At 38.5% G+C, this 19,818-nt stretch overlaps 1 protein-coding gene across 4 annotated transcripts in view; it reads left to right on the top strand.

Annotated features, from left to right (window-relative positions):
• LARGE1 (LARGE xylosyl- and glucuronyltransferase 1) overlaps positions 1 to 19,818 on the top strand; it is a 291,365-nt gene that overhangs the window by 47,341 nt on the left and 224,206 nt on the right. For 3 of the 4 annotated variants that reach the window (XM_063321577.1, XM_063321576.1, XM_063321568.1), the window contains exon 1: positions 3,185 to 3,202. The exons of the other annotated variant lie outside the window; for it this stretch is intronic. In XM_063321577.1, coding sequence (XP_063177647.1) covers positions 3,185 to 3,202 — 18 coding nt within the window. Of the gene's footprint in view, positions 1 to 3,184; positions 3,203 to 19,818 lie in introns of those variants that run through there. 4 annotated transcript variants of the gene reach the window in all.

Here is a 19,818-nt window from a genome sequence, read left to right as displayed (position 1 = left end):
TGAACAAAAGTCGGCTTTCCAGCATACCTCTAGGACAGTTAGATCTGGGAAAACAGGAAAGAAAATCCCAAAGGGTAAGAAAGAAAATCCCCTTAGGGTGAACATCCTGCATAAGCAACCTCTCTTGTGTGGTTAAGTGCTCTTTAGAATAAGCAGAGGTTTGGTTGTCTAGAACTTTGTTTTCCAATATCAGTGTGCAGGCAGGAGAAACATGCTAAATATGATCAGTGGTAAAATTTCCATCTCATATGTGAGTCTGTTTTAAGTGATTTATAGCAGCTTGATCAATATGGCAGCTCGTGGGCCAGACTGGGCCTTTATCATTCCTCCATTCATCCTCCTACCTTTTCCTCAAAGATGGACAATGACTCTTGGGGCTTGAAAGCCAAATTACTCTCCTTGTATGTGAACACCTACTTGGAGCAAGACCTGCCACCGCAGCAGCACTGTATAAGAAGTGATGGAAATCAAACAGTGGCATGTCTCTTAAAGTCCACATCTTGGGTGTTGAAGTCGCAGCTTTCCCAATGACACAGCTCACAACTGGGACATAGGAATCTCACAGCTGTGATCTGGATGTATAGCTACAGAAATTCGATCATGCTGATTTAAGTTATGATTCTGTAAAGTGTGACTTGCACTAATCAAATGTGAAAGCAGCAGTGGTGTAGATAAGGGAAGGAAGGTCTTTACCTGAATAACCATCTGGCTTTACTCTGGAGATAGTTCCTGCAAGACTTTTGAACAGCCTCCTGGTTTGTCTTTGCATGGGTACCAGTGGGGGAATGTGTTGTCTCAATTGAAGAATCACTTGTGATGTCTTCTGATTGGTTCCACCTCATTCATATATTATTTACTTTATGTTTAACTCTTAAGTCCATGAATAGTCCCACTGCGGTAAAAAGAACAACTGTTTGTGTGCTGAAGTACCTTGATTATTGAGCTAATTATCCTCCATGGGCAAAGCTACTCAACAGTCATCAAGACATTTGACAGCTGCCTTCCAGGGTGCTGGCAATAGTCTTTGCATTTAGTCTCCCTTCTTCTCTCCCTCCCTGCATTGCAGCCTTATTACAGGTTCTTCTTGCATATTATCCTCTTTTTTTCATGCTGACCCTTATGCTTAGAATTTCTCTCCTAATGCATCAGAAAGCTGTTCTTACTTTGTACATATTTGCAAACAGTAACCTGTTTTTTTTTGACTGAATTTCTCCTTAAAACACACATTCTCTGCAACCCTCTGTCACTGTGTGCTTGAAAGAAAAGAATAATGTTACATTTATTAAACTAAAATCTTATCAATTTCCCTGCCTGTACTGTACTGATACCTAATTCACAGTCTCTCATTTTATTGGATATTTGAAGATTGCTTGGACAGAGGTTAGTGGTTTGCCAAGTGTCGTGTAAGTTGATTGTGCTTAGTAAATAGTTAATTCACTGTTAAATTTTAGGGTTTGCCTTTAATGCTGTAACTGTCTTTGGGAAGGGATTGGTACAGCAATATTCCACTCCAAGAGAGGTTCCAAGTGAAAGAGGTAGGTGTTCTTGTACTGTTGGACCTCTTTTCTCAACCCTAATCTGCTATGCTGTCTGGCATAAGTGAGGACCCCTTTTCAAGGGGGATCTGTAATTGAAATGAAGAGTTATTGCAGATCAGGACAGAAGTAGCTTGGCAAAGCTGGGTGCGATTAGCATACTGCAGGCTTTTTTCTTCAGCCAATGCTGCAGTTTCCTCATTTTGCGTAACCCGCGAATCAATTTAAAGATAAATAAATAAATAAAATCTTTAAGTCTTGGTGATTACAGCATTGTTCTTAGAATGAGTTTGATGAGTATTTACTGGGGATTTTGCACTGTTTTCAACCTGTTTTCACTAAATTTGGGTTATATTAGCACTGCCGTATTCCTCACTGACAGTACTTCTCCTCCCCAAACAAGTAATCTTAAATAAGCAAACTTAAGCCTGTAGACAGTACATCCGTTCTTTCCAGTTACCTTCTTTGAACTGCTTCAAATTAGTCCACATATTCTTGGGGTGTCTGCTACAGGGTATTTGGATGATAGCGTGAAAGGCATAAGAATTTTCCATAATGGTACTTTCTAGACTGTGAAAGATATTTTGGGAATGTGGAAAAAAGTTATGTTATACTGATTTTATGTAGGTTTTCTCTTGTGTTGTGGGATCCCCTGAGTAATTATCCTGATAAATAGGGCACCTTTTTTTTTTTTTTTTTTATTTGCCAACTGTAGAGGTCCAAAGACTATACGATTAGTGTATAAAGCTATTATGTAAATCTTCTTTGCCCCAGTTTAAGTTAATGCTCTACATATGGCATGCCTGGTAGGGTGAAAATTCATGTTTGCTCCTTACCCAAGTGTTGCATAGCAGTGCTGCTCTTGGTGCGTTGCTGGAATAGGAGAGCTGGTCAAGGGGTTTATAAGTATTGAGGCAATCATTTTAGTTTTTCATGTACGTGATACAGATGACTCACTCCTTCTGTGTTTTTGCACTGACATGAGACTGTTCTGTAAATAGCACATGTTCAGAAATAGGACACCTCCCACCCCCATTAGCTATCAAATCAAGGTAATGTAGCTATTTGATTTTATAACAAAAAGCAGGAGCAAGTTTCAGCACTAGTAGCAATCTAGAATTGCATTCTGAGATAAGGGACCAAGTTTATTTCCACTTTCTGACAATAGGCTAAATTACTAGTCATCATCTAGGAGATAAAGGGAAAATAAAGAAATGAGGATGGCTAATACACAATGCTAAGAAGTCTGACAGTAGGTGGACTGAGGGCTTTCTATTTTCTCTCTCTCTGAGCAGCATTTCAAGGTCTTGCAATAAAACCTGAGGGTTTCTGAAAAGGAAAAGTAAGATTGTTAAAAGTAGTCTACAAGGCAGTGTGCTGATAGCTGAAGAGTTTGCAAGATGTAATGTTATGCCGTATGCATTTCTTTGTATAGAACAGTCATGTTATGACTAAGAATTACTTGATTACAAAGCTGAGAAAGGAAGAGAGGGTCACACTTCAGTCTCTGTCTTGGAAATTCTGGATTTGTACCATATTTACCTGTGGCTCACAATCTGTATGCGGAGTGGGAAATAAGAAAGAACCCAAAGCAAGAAAGAAATCAAGAAGGGAAGAATGAAAGGCAAATACAAAGTCCTGCACCTGGGATGGAATCCACCCATGCAGTAAGTATAGGCTGTGGGCAGAATGGGTAAAAAGTAGCTTTGCAGAAAAAGACCCGGGGACCCTGGTTGATGACAAACTGAACACCAATTAACAGTTTGCCTGTGAAGCAAAGAAGGCCAATTAGATACTGGGCGGTATTAGCAAGCAGCCAGCAGGGTGAGGTAGATGATTATTCCCTTCTGTTCAGTGTTTGTGAGACGGCATGTATAGTACTGTGCCCGGTTTTGTGTTCCCCAGCACAAGGCAGCCATACTTGCATGTGTCCAGTGGAGGGCTACCAAAATGGTTGGGGGGAGTGGGGTGGGGAAATAACCTTGTAGTTTTAGAGGATTCTGATACTTAAGCAGGTTAATGTGGATAACAAGATACCATATGCCAGCTGCCTGTGTTGGTTGTCCACAAACTTACCCTGACTCCATAACAGTATCTGCGTGGTAGCTTATTTCTTTTTTAGGGGAGGGGTGAAAAACCTCATATACTGCATTTTAGCATAAGATACAAATACGTGTACTGGATGTTTGTCAGCAGTTGGTACAAGTTAACTACCTGTTTTGCGGTAGCCTGTGTATACGTCACAGTAGAGAATTAACCTATTTAGGTATACCTTGCAGCAACACAACTGCTTTCTGAATCGTGAAGTTCATGTTAGTGGTTTCCTTATATATTTACTGACACGAAAGAATGAACAAAATCTGTTAAAAGCCAGCGATGTGAAGATACAGTTTTATGTATGAAAAATATACAATGGATTTAAAAGCTCCATAGCTTCTGCAGGGACCTCCTCTGTTACTTTCTTTACACATATTTTTGCTAGATCTCCATAGCCCAGTTATCAGGTTGAAGGGTGTGCCAGTTTCACAAGTTCTTAAACTTTCTTCTTTTTTTGGGATTAATTCAGTGATTCCCACTGGTGAATGAGATTGTTCCTATTTATAGAATATCCTTCAACACACATTCAGTGCTCAAGTTTGTCACCAATGCAGAAGAGTAGATCTCTTTTTAAAGAAAGTCAAAACACATAGTAAACAGATCTGTAATTCTAAATGTAATGAGAGGATGAGAAAAGAAAAATGAAAACACCATACGGAAATGATTGGGTGGTGATTAAAGGTAATCTGCGTCTGGCCCGAAAGCTAAATGAATGCTCTGCTGTTGTTTTCAGTAAAGATGATAATGTAGGGCGTGTAGGGAAGACAGGATAGCTCTTGGGAAGGGGTATATATAGAAATGGAAATTACCATTTCTGAGGTGGAAGCAAACGGCGAAGAACTTAATGTGCGGAAACTGAACAGACCTGATAATTCCTACCTCAGAATATTGAAGTAACCAGCACATGAAATTGTAAATCCACTGGTTAGGATTTTTTTTAGAATTTGTCAAATAAGTTGTTTTGTATGGCTGGAAAAGGGTACTTGTGGTGTCTCTCTTTGAAAGTGGGGCAGACACATCTGTCTGACTACAAACTTGTTAGTTCGATCTCAGTGCATGACTTCAGAAAATATTTTGAGGGAGGGGATACTTGTAGGCATGGAGGTGAACAGCAAATGAGATTAAATACATAAGGAATTTACCAGAGAGAGATTGTACTACACTAACCTGCTATCTAACATTGCAACTAATTTTTTAGAAAGGGGTGGGAACCCTTATTTATCTGTATTTCAGTAAAACATTTAATGCACTATTACGTGACGAAATACTAGTGATGATAAAATGAAGTTTAGAATAAGGAATGAAAGGTGGGCTGCAATTAATCAATAAGTAAAGCTGAAGAGAATGCTAGATGGGAGGGAGAATACTGCTAGCATACCTCAAAGATTAGATTTGAAAATATTTTAGTGCTTTCCTGTTAAGGAAGTTGGCATGAAAAATAAGTAAGCTGAAGGTTGCAGATGACGTGTAGCAGTGGAATAGTGGACAGAAGCTCTGGACAGAAAAATGAGGTGCATAGTATGAAGTGAAAGATCATGCCTATAATACGCATTTTTAACACTCTTTAATATGTTGGAAATGTTCTTGTTTGAAAATGACTGAGGAACAGAAACAATGTGGTATGACTGTCAACTGCAAGATGATTATGAACTGTGACTGTGATGTAATCCTAAAGGAGAGCAAATGTGATCATAAAAGGATCAGGAAAGGTATTTTTGCAAAACAGAGAAATACCAGAACTGTTATACTTCTGAAGTGCAATGCTGTACATCCAGAACTCTAAATAACCTGTTGAGAAAAGGTGAATGTAATTTGGAAAATAAGCCGAGGGGAGGTGGGGAGGTACTGCTTTGGCTTGTCTGGTTGTTGAAATAGAGGCAGAGGAGTGGTACACTGCCCTCTGTGAATGAATTGCGTAGAGAGTAGGCACAGCACTGGGAAGAGCTACGTACGTTGAAAGGAAGTACAGTGCCATCCTTGAGGTCTAAAACGTGTTGCCCAAAATACTTTCTTGAACTACGAGACATTTAAATATTTGATCCTTATCATCAAATGAACAAAACGTTCATATTTTTCAGGTCTGTCACGAAGACTGCTGCCTTAGGGAACTCCCTAGTAAGGTTGCATGTTTTCTAGAATGGATGAGGATTGCTGTTCTTGGAGGACGAGGTTTCTATCTTTTTTTACCATTTGACCTGGTAACAGGAAAAATTACAGTTACAAAGTTACATTGTTACTTGGCTAGAGATGTAAAAAGTAGATGTTTAGGCCATCATCTGGATAGTTGGGTCATTTAATTTGATGTGATTAAGCTCAGTTTTGTAAGGAAAATGTCATCATCTGAGAAGGTATGAGGAAATCTGTTTTAAACCCTGAACTGCAAACAGAACTGAAAGAGTTCTTGAACCCCTTCTTCCTGAAGTTCTGGTTTGGCCTCCATTCAGGACAGCGAGGAAGCTCAGATCTCCACTTTCATAATGACGCCCCTCAACTAGTTGCTTTTCAGACTGCTGTCTGATACCTCTTTACAGATCTTCTGTGCTTTATATCAGTAAAGAGTTGTCATAATTCTGACTAAATTTCTCCCTCTGTTTCAATGGTTCAGTTTTCAATCTCTTTTAATGTCAAAACACTATTTGTTCTGCTAACCACAGCGCTCAATAGCACACTGAGCATGGAATTTAAATGTAAAACAGGTTGTTTCATAAACAGCTGAACTAATGAGGACTGATTTTCTATTGAAATGTATCCTGTTATCCTAATTTACCTCTCCAGAAAACATTCTCAGATCCCTCTCATATCACCTACTTACTTGGCTGGAGAATTAACAACAGACAGGGTAGTTAGTGTAAATCCATTCACATGCTAAAGTGTTGGGTAAAGATTGAGGTGTAATTACCTTCCTTCACTGAGAACACTCACTTTGTGCCTCTTCCTATGCTTCCTTAGTTGCTGATTTCCACAAAACTAGCAAGAATTTAATCTATTGGAACTGCTGACGTTCTGTCAAATTGAGACGAAATTAGCCAGAAGTTATGAATTGGAAATACCTAGAGAAACAAACATTCTTTTTCACAAGAAATTAAGCTAAAGACCTTCAGAAGAAAGAAATCTGCAGTCACTTCAGGTCTCAATTGTATGTAATAGAAAAGGTGAAAGCCTCTATGTTTTTTCTATCACAAATAATTTAAAAAATACAGCTCTGGAAGGTCTTGTGAGGAAAAAAGGTGATGCAGAAAGCTGTATGTTCCAGGAGAGACAAGTTCTGATTATGTCTCTCCTTCTCAGTCCACATAGAAGTGTAGCTGTCCTTTTGTCCGTGATAGATATTTGCAGGCAAAAAGCATTTATTTGGAGACATTCAAGTATCCAGCTTCTTCGAATCTTACTTCAGACAATAGGAGTAAAGGACCGATAGATTGGTAAGTATTCTTAGACAACTGAAAAAAACAAATAAGAAAGACTTTGGAGACTTAGAAAGCATTTACTTTTTTCCTCAGTCTGAATTAGATAGTCAGGATCTGAATTGTTTCCTACTTACGTTGTTACTGTATAACACTGAATTCACTTATTCCACTGGATCTAATCTTCATTTGGTGAAAACGAAGATGAGAATCAGGTACTGTTTTAGCATTCTGGTCAACAGAATCTCAAATGACTGATCTGTCTTTCTCTAAGCTAACTGAATGATAAAATTGAATGAAAGAGGACAAATTTTTAGGTAATTGGGCTCAGGAGGCTTGCTTTCTCTTTTTTTCCCCCCCAAAGTGGACAAAGTGTTGATGTTCTCTTAAAAGTGCTTATGATACATGGAATATCTAATGCCTTTTGGAATTATGTTTCCTTCTCCTAAAAATACACCACGTATAGTGTGTATATTTTAAAATGTCAAGCCACTTATTGACATAAGGGTGAATACAGAATGGTAGAAGTTGGAAGGGACCTTCGGAGATCATTGAGTCCAACCCCCCTGTCAAAGCAGGTTTACCTAGAGCAGGTTGGACGGGATCGTGTCCAGGCGGGTTTTGAGTAACTCCAGAGAAGGAGACTCCACAACTTCTCTGGGCAGACTTAAATTGTGTATTTTGTATTTAATACGAATGCAAACTGTGTATATACAAAATATGAAGTATGTGTGTTTTTCTGTATCATCTCTGTGCATAATTCTGTGATTCAGTAGGTGGGATGGGTGGTGTTGGAGGTGCTAATACACAAACAAAACTTGCATTATGTTCCCAAAAAAATGGGATGATATTTAAAAAGTTTCTATTTTTGAAATTCTGTTTTATTTGGAAATGAAAAGATTTAAGATAAATTTTGGTTACTTGATTTTTGTAGGTTATGCAGATCAGAAATATTAGTAGAAACCAATTATAACAGCAACTAAATCCTTCTTTTCTTGCATGTTTTGAACTTAAAAATCACCTGGTAATTTCAGTACTGATTTAGCCAGTGTGAGTAATTTTTTTTTTTTTTCAAATGCTGATTGCAGCCAGAATCAGGAAAACAGGAAAGGGCAGAGAGAGAATGTGAATAATTGTAGGCCTCATCCTTTTGACTGGGTAGGATCTGGATGTGAAACAGTTGAATAAGCAGGAGAATTCCTGGTAGGCTTCCTATACTTGCCTATAGAATTCACGTAACTAATGTTGCTGGTAATGACAGTCTTTTTAGTTGTAAAGAAAACAGGTGTGGTTTAGTACACTGTTTGTAGGACTCCTAAATGCTCATCCCACCTCTGCTAGAGATTCACTGATGATCTTACATGATCTCGGCCTCAGGTTTCCCTCTTGTATGGGGGATGCTTTGAAAATGTAATGAGCAGCAGTCAGGGGAGGGTAAATGAGATGGGCTTGGGGGTAAGCAGAGGAATTAAAGCTTCATTTTTGAGGCAACATGTGTGTTGCAAGAGGAAGGAAACCGTGTTCTGTAGTATTAGGTAACTATAGATCAGCTGTTGCAGAAAATCAATCTTCAAAAATTCACTTGCTCTTAAGAAGCAGGCAAGACAGCCTTGAATGTGGATAGCTCTAAAACAGAAACATTGGTGAAAATCTAGACTTAGGATTTTTCTCACGTTGACTTTGCTGATACATGGAGAAAAGAGATAGCCTTTGACTCAGGCCACTTTTTCTTTGGAAGGCTTCATTTTTTTATGAAAGGGTTAAATTAAACCATATGTAAGTATAAATATAAAGAATGTATGTACATGCATTGTGTTACGGCTCTTAGGTGCTTTTTTATATTTTTCCTTTTCTTTGATTCAATGGACAGCTCTATACGATTGATCTATATGATGAGGAAGAAGGACAATGAAATGGTAAAGGTGTTTTTCTCCATAGGAATGCTTAAAAGAGTCAATGAACTATGTATTTACTTCGTGTTTCTAATGGAATACTTCAACTTGAAAATTAAGGTAGGAAATCAAATACTGCTTTTGGAATAAAATCGAAGAGCAAAATACTGTTTTCAAAACAATAATTTTTAAAAGCACTCATTATTGTTCTGTTTTCCTCTAAGTCAATAGTAAAACTGTCATGATAGAATTGCCTAAGTTTCAGATCATCTAGTCCAACCATCAACCTGACTCTGACAAAAACCATCACTAATTTAAACTATATCTCTAAGAACTGTGTCTACCTGTCTTTCAAATACCTCCAGGGAGAGGAAAGCCAGGCTGGTACTGGGCATTTCTGGAGGTCTTAGTTTTATATGTTGTCTTATGAAATATTAGGGTGGAAATGGAAGATTTTCACATCAGGACAAAACAAACAAGCCCTTTTCATATGCTTCGGGAAACTGGCCAAATACAACGAAGGTTACTTGGATAACCTTTACTCTGTCAGTGCAGTGCTGCCAGCTTCTCACATCCCACTTAGCTGATCCTTTGGACCTTGTTTAGGATAGCAATTCTCCAGTGAATGGCTTTACAAAGCCTCCGATTTTTGCAAGATTGCAGATGTCTAAAATTGGAAAAGTTGTTGTAGTTTTTGTGCACTGTATGCAAGAATTTGTGCAAAATGTGTATTAGTGATATGCACATTTTGTTTTCAATGTTCTTCACTACCCTCTTCACAGTGCTATTTAATGTGTACCCTGAGAATACAGGGGTACAGTGCAAAACCTTTCCTGGTATGATCTTGGTAAAATCATAGGGCAGATGGTCCAAAAATTAAGAAATAAATGGCTGATTAAACCCTTTCAATGGACAGTTTCAGAAGCAGGCAAGACCCCTGTAGGGACATGCATAAGATGTTTCTCTATTTGCGTAGCTTGTGATTTTGAATGATACAAGAATGAATGAAAGGTGTGTTCTTTCAAATTTGGTACAAGTTGCCCAACAGATGCAGAAGTTATTAGAGACAACAGAGAGTAATTGCACAAGCTTTGTTTCTTTAGGAAAACTAATTAAAAACACAGGTGAAGTTCAGTTTTAACAAGGTAGCAGTGTATATTTTGCTCCTGGCATGTTTTTTTCTAAGAGGGATGAGAACATTGTAATACATTCCTAAGAGTGTTATTCTAATTCTGTTTTCTGTTTTGTGTTCTGGAAGTATTTTTTTAACTATTTGTTTGTGGAACCTTACTCCACCGCTATTCTTTTCTTTTTTTTTTTGTCTTCCTGAGAATTCCTTTAAATTCTTTACTGTTTTTATAAATAGCTAAAATTTGGCTTCATTTGTGTTAGTTCATCTTTTATTGTCTTTGTGGACTGGAATGTGTGTTGAGCTTGTAAACCCTTCAGATTAGAGAGACCTAATTGTTTATGCAACCAGACTTTTTAATTATGACACTCATTTGGAATGAATATTTAAAAATACACACCATACATAGTCTGATGCCAGAGGGAAGCTTGTGCTCACATTGTAAAGTGAGGCATGATTAATACAAAAATTATATATGTGTAATTGTATATACAAAGAATTTTTCTCCTTGTTAATATTGATGCTTATTCTTTTGTGCTCTTAAACTGGTTAAAATTCTTATCTACTGATAGACTAGAAGCATAATGAGGAAATCCAGTGGATATGAAATACTTTGACTCAGAAATTGTCAACAAAGACCTATTCTCTCGCTAGATCATGTATATAAATTTTCTTGCAAAACAGTATGATCTTTTAGTTTTTTGGTTGTTTTTCAAAATGTTGAGTACTTTTGCTGTGAAATATGAGATTTTAAGTAAGCATTGATCGTTCCACTTTGATTAGATGTAAATACTACTATTGGATTTCCCAGCAACTTAAGACTTTGTGGGCATGTTAACATAATTCAGTAATGATCAGATAAATGCAGATGGCCTACTTGATTACCTTTTTTGTTTTTTTTTAAAAAAAGGTAATCAAGTAGGCTATTTTCTTTTTTTTCCTTTCTTTAAAAAAAAGGTAGTAAGAATATGGATTGCATCCTTCCAGCTCCTATACTGGGAATTATACTATTGACTTTAGATGATTTTACCCCTTTTATGTGTAACTCCATTGTTTAAAATACATGGAAAAAAGGATTGGGAGCTAAGTTTGTGGCCTCTCATTCTCCACTTTAGCCTTAATATTTGTGTCACAAGTGCAGATGACTGGACATACATTCGGAGGGAAGAGAGTAATTACACAGATATTCTTCTAAGCCTTTTAATATAGCATCTTTCAAGTACAGCAGCATCTCAAAGGAATCCAGATGCTTTTTATGCATGTGTTAGCTTTGCTGAACCTTAATTTATTAGGGCTTTTTGTCTTACCAATATTCAAGCTACTGTGGTGGCAACTGATAATTGCTGTAATGAGCTATTTGTAGGAAGCATAGTAATACTGACAATCAGGTGACTGAATGGGGGGTTGGATGGTCATTTATCTGGTCTCCACATATGGTAAAGAATCTCTGTTAACCCCCAAAATAACTCTTGAGCAGCTGCTGCTCTTTCAGCTGTTCCTCTAGCTGCTCCAGCAGAAGCTCTGATATTTTCAGGGAATGCTGTTCTAACCTGCAGCACTAGGTATCTCCTGCATAAGCTAAAGCCACTGTATGTCAATTCTGCCTTTGTATTTGCGTGCCCCAAGTCTGACTGCGGTATAGAACAAGTTTAAATTAAAGCTATCTTTAATTAGGACAAGGTGGGAAAGGTTGTCATGGTTTCGGCTAGGATGGAGTTGCCTTTTTTGCTGGCAGCTGGTACAGTGCCGTGTTTTGGATTTGGGTTGAGAATGTTGTTAATAGTGCACTGGTGTTTTCAGTTGTTGCTAAGCAGTCAAGGCCTTTTCTGCTCCTTGCACCGCCTCACCAGTGAGGGCTGGGGGGTATAAAAAGTTGGGAGGAGACACAGCTGGATCAGCTGACCCAAACCGACCAAGGAATATTCCATGCCATACAATGTCATGGTCAGTAATACAAAGCTGGGGGAAGAAAAAGAAAGAGGGGGATGTTTGGAGTTATGGCATTTGTCTTCCCAAGTAAATGTTATGCGTGGTGAAGCCCTGCTTTCCTGGAGATGGCTGAACACCTGCCTGCTGATGGGAAGCAGTGAATGAATTCCTTGCTTTGCTTTGCTTGTTGTGTGCGGCTTTTTGCTTTACCTATTAAACTGTCTTCATCTCAACCCATGAGTTTTCGTTATTTTCCTGATTATCCTCCCTATCCCACTGGGGAGGGGGAGAAGTGAGCAAGCGGCTGTGTGGTCCTAGTTGCTGGCTGTGGTTAAACTACAACAAAGGGACAAGCACAGGAATGAGCTGTGAAGATGTCTGTTTTACACCTCTCTTCCATTTGTAAGCAGTGGAATGATACCATTTGAGTCAGGAAAGAAGTCTCTTTTTATTTCCCCTGTTCTAGATGTTATCCTTTTGAAGGAAGACACTTCCACCCCCCACCCCAACCTCCTTAAATATAAGGCCTACGAGTGTCCTGGCATTGAGGTGTGAGAAGGAACTGTTTTACTGTCAACAAAAATACATGTATTAAAAATGAATTAAGGTTAATATATTTCCATGTATACATTATACATATGTATATTTATTTTTAGAAGGTCTTGTAGAAATAATTGTAACCAGGTAAGTCACAGTCATGAATGAATTTTCTGTCTTACAAAGGATTTTGTTGATATGAATACATGTTTTCTGACTGGAAAAAAAAACCACGAAAAGAAAACCTGAAAAATTATCTTTTCCTCTGAGAGGGCTTCCATTTTCCCACCTCTGGCAGTTGTGCCTTACTAACATCATAGTTTTGGGACCTTATTGAAACCTGTGCCAAGCAAACTGTTTTTCAATCTTTCCGGACTGAATACCCATGTAAAGATTTTTATAAAGTAATTGCCAATAGCTTGTACCCTCTTTGATCTGCTCTTTCGACAGGGAGCCAACTGCAGCAGTAATTCATGGAGACAGACTCTTGTCCATTCTTGTGGCCAAATAGCAATAATTCCTATTCACTAAATCAATTTGATCTTGGAGAGTGCATGGTACTTCTTTCTACTTTCTTGAAGACTGAAACAAACACATCACGTGAACTATATGTGGATTATATGTATGCTCATAATCATCACGTCAAGGCATCAGTTTGTCTTTTTTAGTTTAATGTGATCGAAACTGTGGTCCCATCCTGGGATTTGGACCTGCTTCATTGTAATTTTATTCTAAAAGAAGTTGCTTCTTAGTATCGTAACTGATAAGACTTTGTAGAAACTGAAGAAAATAAAATTCTGGTACCTGCTGCAATTCCAAGATTCTGAAGGAAGGAGCCAGCTCATTATCCTTCTACCTAACACTAGAGATATTGGGGTGGGTGTACCTGCTTCTAACTCCTGTTCTAGAATCGACAACCTTGTTAACAGTGGAGGAAAAAGTAGACTAGTTTTTTTTTTTATTGAGGTTTGCAATCCATATGAAAAAAATTGCAAATGTCAAACTCTATTACAACATTGTTGTAAAAACCATTTAAAACATCAAATGTAGTTTTAGCGTAAACCACAACATGATTTGAATTTAGTGATGTCTTCTCCTCCCAGCTGTTCTCTGCACACCCACACCTACGCACCCCCCTCCTTCTCTTTTTGCTCTTAAACTTGGCTTTACTACAGCAGTGGTAAGAAAGCATTTTGTCAAGGACTGGTCTCAAGCTGTAGTTGCATTGTTGGAAAGTACAGCTGTGGAGAGTCAGATCTAGTATATTTGCAAGTGTGTTTTGATGATCCATGGGGAGTTCTGCTCTACTCTTCTTTCAGAGCTGATGGAAAGGGCTGCATTGGCAATAGATAATACTGAACCTTTTATTTTACATAGAAGATGGGGAAAACACATGTGCAGTTTTATTTGCAGGTTCAAGGCCAACACTGTGTTCATAACGTTTTTGATGTAGTCGCTTTTTCCACTGAAAGTTTGAACAGTAGTTGGTAGAAATTGCTGTAGGAGACAGATTGGATCAATTTGAAAATGCAAGATTATGGACATCATATAGAAGATACATCATTTGTTAAAATGGTGTGGTATTTCTTCAGGGCAAAGACTCTCTCTATAAACATACATATGCACTGTTATACTGCCTGTGTTCTTGCACGTTGTGGTACCATCCATGTGCAGTGCACATCCATGATGCAACAACATGCCCTATAGTTTGTACTTTATGGTTCATGCTCCCTGTCTCATCATGGAATACAGAAACAGGGTTTTCCTGTGCTCAAAGCGGTTTATATTTCAGATGCTGCTCTGTTCCCTTGACTAAGAAGGACAGACAGCTCCATCCATGCCAGAAGTACTTTGTTTAATATATCATCTCTTCAAGACACATTTTGAAAGGGCACAACCTTAAATACGGTGCTGTCAAGGAGAGTTATGGCTACAACATTTATTACCGCTACTTGGAAGAGGGAAGGGATAAAGCACAATAAAGCACATGAAACATGCAGTAAAGATGGACAAGAAGTTCTTTGGCCATACGCTAGTGTAGTTGCAGTCACTGATTTTTGCTCGTGGAAGATGCAGCCCAGAATGTATAGGCATAGTCAAAATGCTCATGTGAGGTAGTGCCACTATTTGAAAGGTTTGTTGAAAAGAAAAGGAAAAAAAAATCATCTTAACAGCTCTTGGAGGTATGAACTTCCTTCATAGCAGTTATGAACTGAACTAGAAGTGAGCCAAAAATTTGAGCTAAAAAGATTTGTATGCAGTTACCAGCCTTTTTTTTTCTTTTTTAACACAGTGATCTAACTTCAGTAACCACAGAAGTGGTATATATGTTTTGGGATCTCCACAATGGTTGTACTGTCTGCTATCCCACACAAAGCCAGGAGACAATTTCTCCCAGAAGCTGCCAGCAGCAGAATGCACTATCTTCTTCTCAGCACAGAGAGCTTGTGCAGAGAAGGAGAGGAGGGATGGCAGGTGTCTTCTGGTTAGTGCAGAAAGCTGCCTGCTGATGCTACTGCAGTTGGCGCAATAGGAGACATGGTACTGCAAGTTGAAACAACTTGCCCGTATTACCCATTTCTCTTCCCACCACTTAAAAAAGAATTTGGAATAAATTAAAAATAACTGCCTGGAATTCTGTGATGCTAGCTGGGGCTATTTTTATGTCCATGATAAACAGGATGCAGCTAGCTTTTTAAAAATAAGCATCTTGCAAGTTAACCCCATAATGTATAACTGCAATAGATAGTATTAGGTGTGAATTTCCTTAATTTCCAAAATTTAATGTTAAGACTCTTGCCACCACTGCAACACAATTTTAAGTCTACCCTTTGAGATTGTTTCCATACGACCGTCTTGCATCAGCATTGTGCAAACGCTGAAGATCACCATGGGCACAGTGGGACAGTGTGTAATTTCTTCCTTTGCTTAGGCTAGACAGAACTGGAGGTTGAATAAGCAGGAGCTACATGTGGATGGATTACATGCAGACACAGTAAACTCTTAGACTCACCAAAGTTTACAAACACTAAACACTGGGAGATACTGTTGTATAATTTCTATAACATTAGAGAAGTCCACTGTGTGCCATTGTTGCCAAAGATTCCACCATTGATAGGAGGAATAGTTAATCCTTTAACCCACTGTATGAGAGTAACAAATATGCCAGTCTGTTACAGTGTATTCTTCCACTATGCCGTGCATCTATGCCTATCGCAATGAAGGCAGCTAGAATGGGATCATTATGGCTCTGGTCTGTCAGTCCTTCTCCATTCCCAGAGAGCTGAGCTGCCTTTGATAACCATCTCTTATTTACTGGGAGACCATAGTGGACTGACTGTTTGAAAAGTCACTCTGTCAGTGCTGTAGCTAGCTCCAGTGCTCATGTTGTGCTGGGGGTGTCCTTGCCCCTGTCTCTGTGCCTAAGTGGGGGTGCTGGCAAAGGGCTAGAGTCCTCTGTCAAACCCCTTTCAGTATCCTGCTCCTCTTTAGTTCCTTCTCCATTTTACCTTATTGCTCTCTGATGTGTGTTTCTTTCCACTGCACCCACAGGAGTTAGGTTACTCTAAAAGATTGTGTATAAGGTTGCTCTCAAGCAAATGAGCAGGTCATTACAGCTTTTCCAGTCATTTTCTAACCTTTAAATTACCTAACTGCTTGCTAGAGTACTTCATTTTCATCTAATTGTCATGCTGATTTCTCTTTGAAAGGAAACTTGGATTCTTCTGTAGTGTTTTAATATCTATACGCAGGATGCTTTCCAAGAAATCAAATTTTGATGCAAAGCTTACAAATAAAAAGCAGAAGTCAAAGAAGATACACAACCTGGAGCGGGTCCTGAGACTCTGTGTAAGCACTGCTCAGCAATAACAAAAGCATCCCTGTATTCTCAACACTGTTTTCAGCACAGATCCAAAATGTAGCCCCATACTAGCCGGTATGAAGAAAATTAACTCCGTCCTCGTCAAAACCAGTACACTGGTACCTGTCTTCTATGAAAATGGAGGGCAGAATGGCTTCAATCCCATGTAGGAACTGGGTGGTGTGTCTTCTGGCAGTGCTCTTCTGGGCACTGGAAGGAGACCCACATGGTGTCCAAGGTTTTTGTTTCCTTTACTAAATACAGCAGATTAAAGGACCCACCAAACGGTGATGTCTGGCACAAGTGGGGGATAGCAAGCTGCTATTCCACAAAAATGCCAAATATTACTAGAACTTTGGATAATTGTGAAAAGCGACTTAACATTATGAATCTAGTATTTAAGTCTATGAGATATGCAGGTCTGGAAGAGGCAGAAAAGATGTCAAAGCGATCTCATTTCCATGTTCACCTAAACTAGCTAACTTAGAAAGAGAAAGCTATCTTCAGCCCTTACAAGAAATAGTACTGCACCATCACATACTCAAATGACCATTTCTCATACAGTATGTGCTTCCTTCTCCCCTGTCCAAAGCCATTGCTGCTAGGGAGCCTGAAAGAGGCCTGATTTTCATGGAATATTGAATTCTACTTTATGGAAATGAAGCCTTCCACTAGGATGGCTCAAGTTAGATGCTCACAAGAACTGGTTTAAGAAGCCTTGTCACCTTAGGAACTGTATATCTCTCTGTTATGGAATCAAGAGCAGAGAATATTGAAGGTTAGACAGAGGTATGCAAGTTGAGGCATACTGCATTAAGAAACAAATACATTTCCTGCTTTCAGAGGATTTATGCCATACCATTACTCATGACAGAGCCGTTTTTATTGATGTTAAAAATCTAACCATTATTAGAGATTAAGACAAAACAAACAAACAGGCTAAAAACCCCTGAGTAGTATGAATAGGTAGAAGTTTTTAAAAAATGAATAGTATTTGAAATCACTCAGTAAGTGCTATCAGGAGAACTCTGGAATAATCATAGCATAAGAAGCATACATAAATTACTTGTATTCATAGGCACTGTTGCTGTGTAATTATCAAAAGGATGAGTCAAAACTGAGCAAGTCTGTCAAAAATTCAGCCTGTGTCAGGAAATATTTCCTAGCTAATAAATAACATGGCAAAAATCTCCCCTGAAGAAATTACCAGCTTCTTTGCATATCTGAATGATACGTAATGGGAATAAGTGAATACAGAGTCAGCAATTGTGTGAGGAAAGAAGCCACATTACTCCTTTTATTTTTGGCTGTGCCTGGGGTCAGAAGTTCCTTTGTTCTTTCTTTACCTCCCATTAGAGCAAACATAGTCTGCTTCTTTTCTCTTAAGGCTCCTTTTTCCTGTCCAACTTTTTTTTTTTTTTATTTAAATAAAATAAAAATGTCTGTCTGTGCTGCAAACTGTGACTGTGTTGGCTCATTATTATTATTTTCAACACTTGCATGTTAATGAAATGTTGCCTTATGCTACATTGTAATACTGTTCAAAGGAAAAAACCCTCTTTAAAAAGGCAGAGTAGTGAAGCTCTAATTTATTGAGTTAAAACTTCAAACAGTCATACTTAATGTGCATGCTGTTAAAGTATTAACCATGCATCAAGTATTTACGGTGTATAAGGCTACTTATATAATAACCTGCTTTATTTATCAATGCTTTCACAATTTTGCATACTACTGCTTTTTCAGATGTGGAAAATTGACTCCCTTTGTTTTGCCTTTCAGCTTTCAAGCTCTTTGGGGCCAGCATTATTGTTTGCTTAAAAGTTATTACTGTTCCATCAAACGCAATGGAGAATCCATTCTTTGTAGGTGCTTACAGGAGGAAAAAGTTAAATAATAACATCAAGCGCATGTGTGATGTTGTGTTTGTAAGCATGTTTCCTTCTGTGGAGAGTATGAACTGGAAAGGGTGAGCAGAAAAGTTTCTCAGATTGCTGTTAACCAGGGACTGAACTGTAACAAATCTGCATCTGCTTCATGGTTGTCACTCTGTTGTTCACCATGACCATATGGAATTTCACAGAGACAGCAGGGGTAGGACTTGTATCTGTATGCATCACAAATCTCGTCCCGTTGCCACTGGAGGAAGGACTCTGCCTGGTTTTGGTATTCACGCATGGGGCTCTACTAGTGGAGACTACCATGTGTGAGAAAAGGCAATTAATTGCTGCATTATTACCAGTAGTAATAGTAGAGCTGTTGGCTTTTATTGGCTGTAGGACATTAAGTTGCTTTATCCTTTCCCAGTGCTTCATTTTATAGAAGACAGCAAGAAAAGACTCGCATGATGAGGGTGTTTATACTTGAGTGACACATAGCTCTTTTTTCCTGTTTATGAACAGATTTCCCTAATTATTAGAATCCTGGGGTGTAAGACGCTTAGGGCTAGTTATTTCATCATGTGGCATATGTTTTCACATGAGACTGTGTAGTAAGCATGCATTTGTGAATGGGATCATATGATTCAGCATCCCTAAGCACGTTCACTTGTGCAGCAAAGGACAGTATTAAGCTTATTGCTCTAAGCTAAGCATCATATGACTTTTTTCAGTGCCCTGGCCTGGGGCCGCAAGTGATGGTAATTTTTGCAACTACTGTGACAAAATATAATGTGGAAACCCTATAGAAGGGGAAGGTGATTTTGCTTTCACAAAATGCATTTTTCTTTCTCCCGCTCATTCTTTCACTGATTTCACTCTCTTACCTATCCAGAAGTACCAAGACGTGTGGCCAATTCATGAGGCTAGGATTACTTACAGTGCCACGAAGGGTAAAAGATGCCAGTTATTAAGTCCTCATCATATCTGCTGTTTTTTTTCTTGATTGGTGATCACATGGTGTTTTTTGACTGTACCTTTTGTACTCTTTAGGAGTTGACAATGATTGCAATCTTAGCCTTTTCATTCTGTACCATCTCTGTGAGTCAGTAGGCAACATTGCTGATTTCCCCACTGTCCTTCTGCCACCTTGTCTGGGTGGTTTATAGCTCTATTCCTATTCTTTACCTTCCTTTCACTTTCTCTTAATGATTTGATTTTGTCTTTTATTTTACAAAACCAGACCTCGCGAGCAACTGCGTACAGAAGTGCAGTTGATAGATAACTGGTGTGTTTGGGGGTGCCCATCAACACGTGACATCTCTTATTCCTTTTTTGACAGTTTTATTTTGTGCTTTCACAAGACATACATTTCCATTCATACTTAATTCAAACTATTCTTTGTTGTCCTGTTATAGATCTCTACACTTTTAATTGATTGATGGGACATAACAGCATCCTTTGTCAAAGTACAAGCAAGTTCCATAATCCCTTTGAATTCTCTAAGGTTGAGAAAAAGAGATATATCATAAAAGCTGTAGTTATGTGCTCTGTTTTGT

This window comes from Chroicocephalus ridibundus, chromosome 1, assembly GCF_963924245.1.
Source record: "Chroicocephalus ridibundus chromosome 1, bChrRid1.1, whole genome shotgun sequence".
NCBI classification, from domain to species: Eukaryota; Metazoa; Chordata; class Aves; order Charadriiformes; family Laridae; genus Chroicocephalus; species Chroicocephalus ridibundus.
Note: the sequence above shows the minus strand (reverse complement) of the source record. Positions and strands in the feature narration are given on the sequence as shown.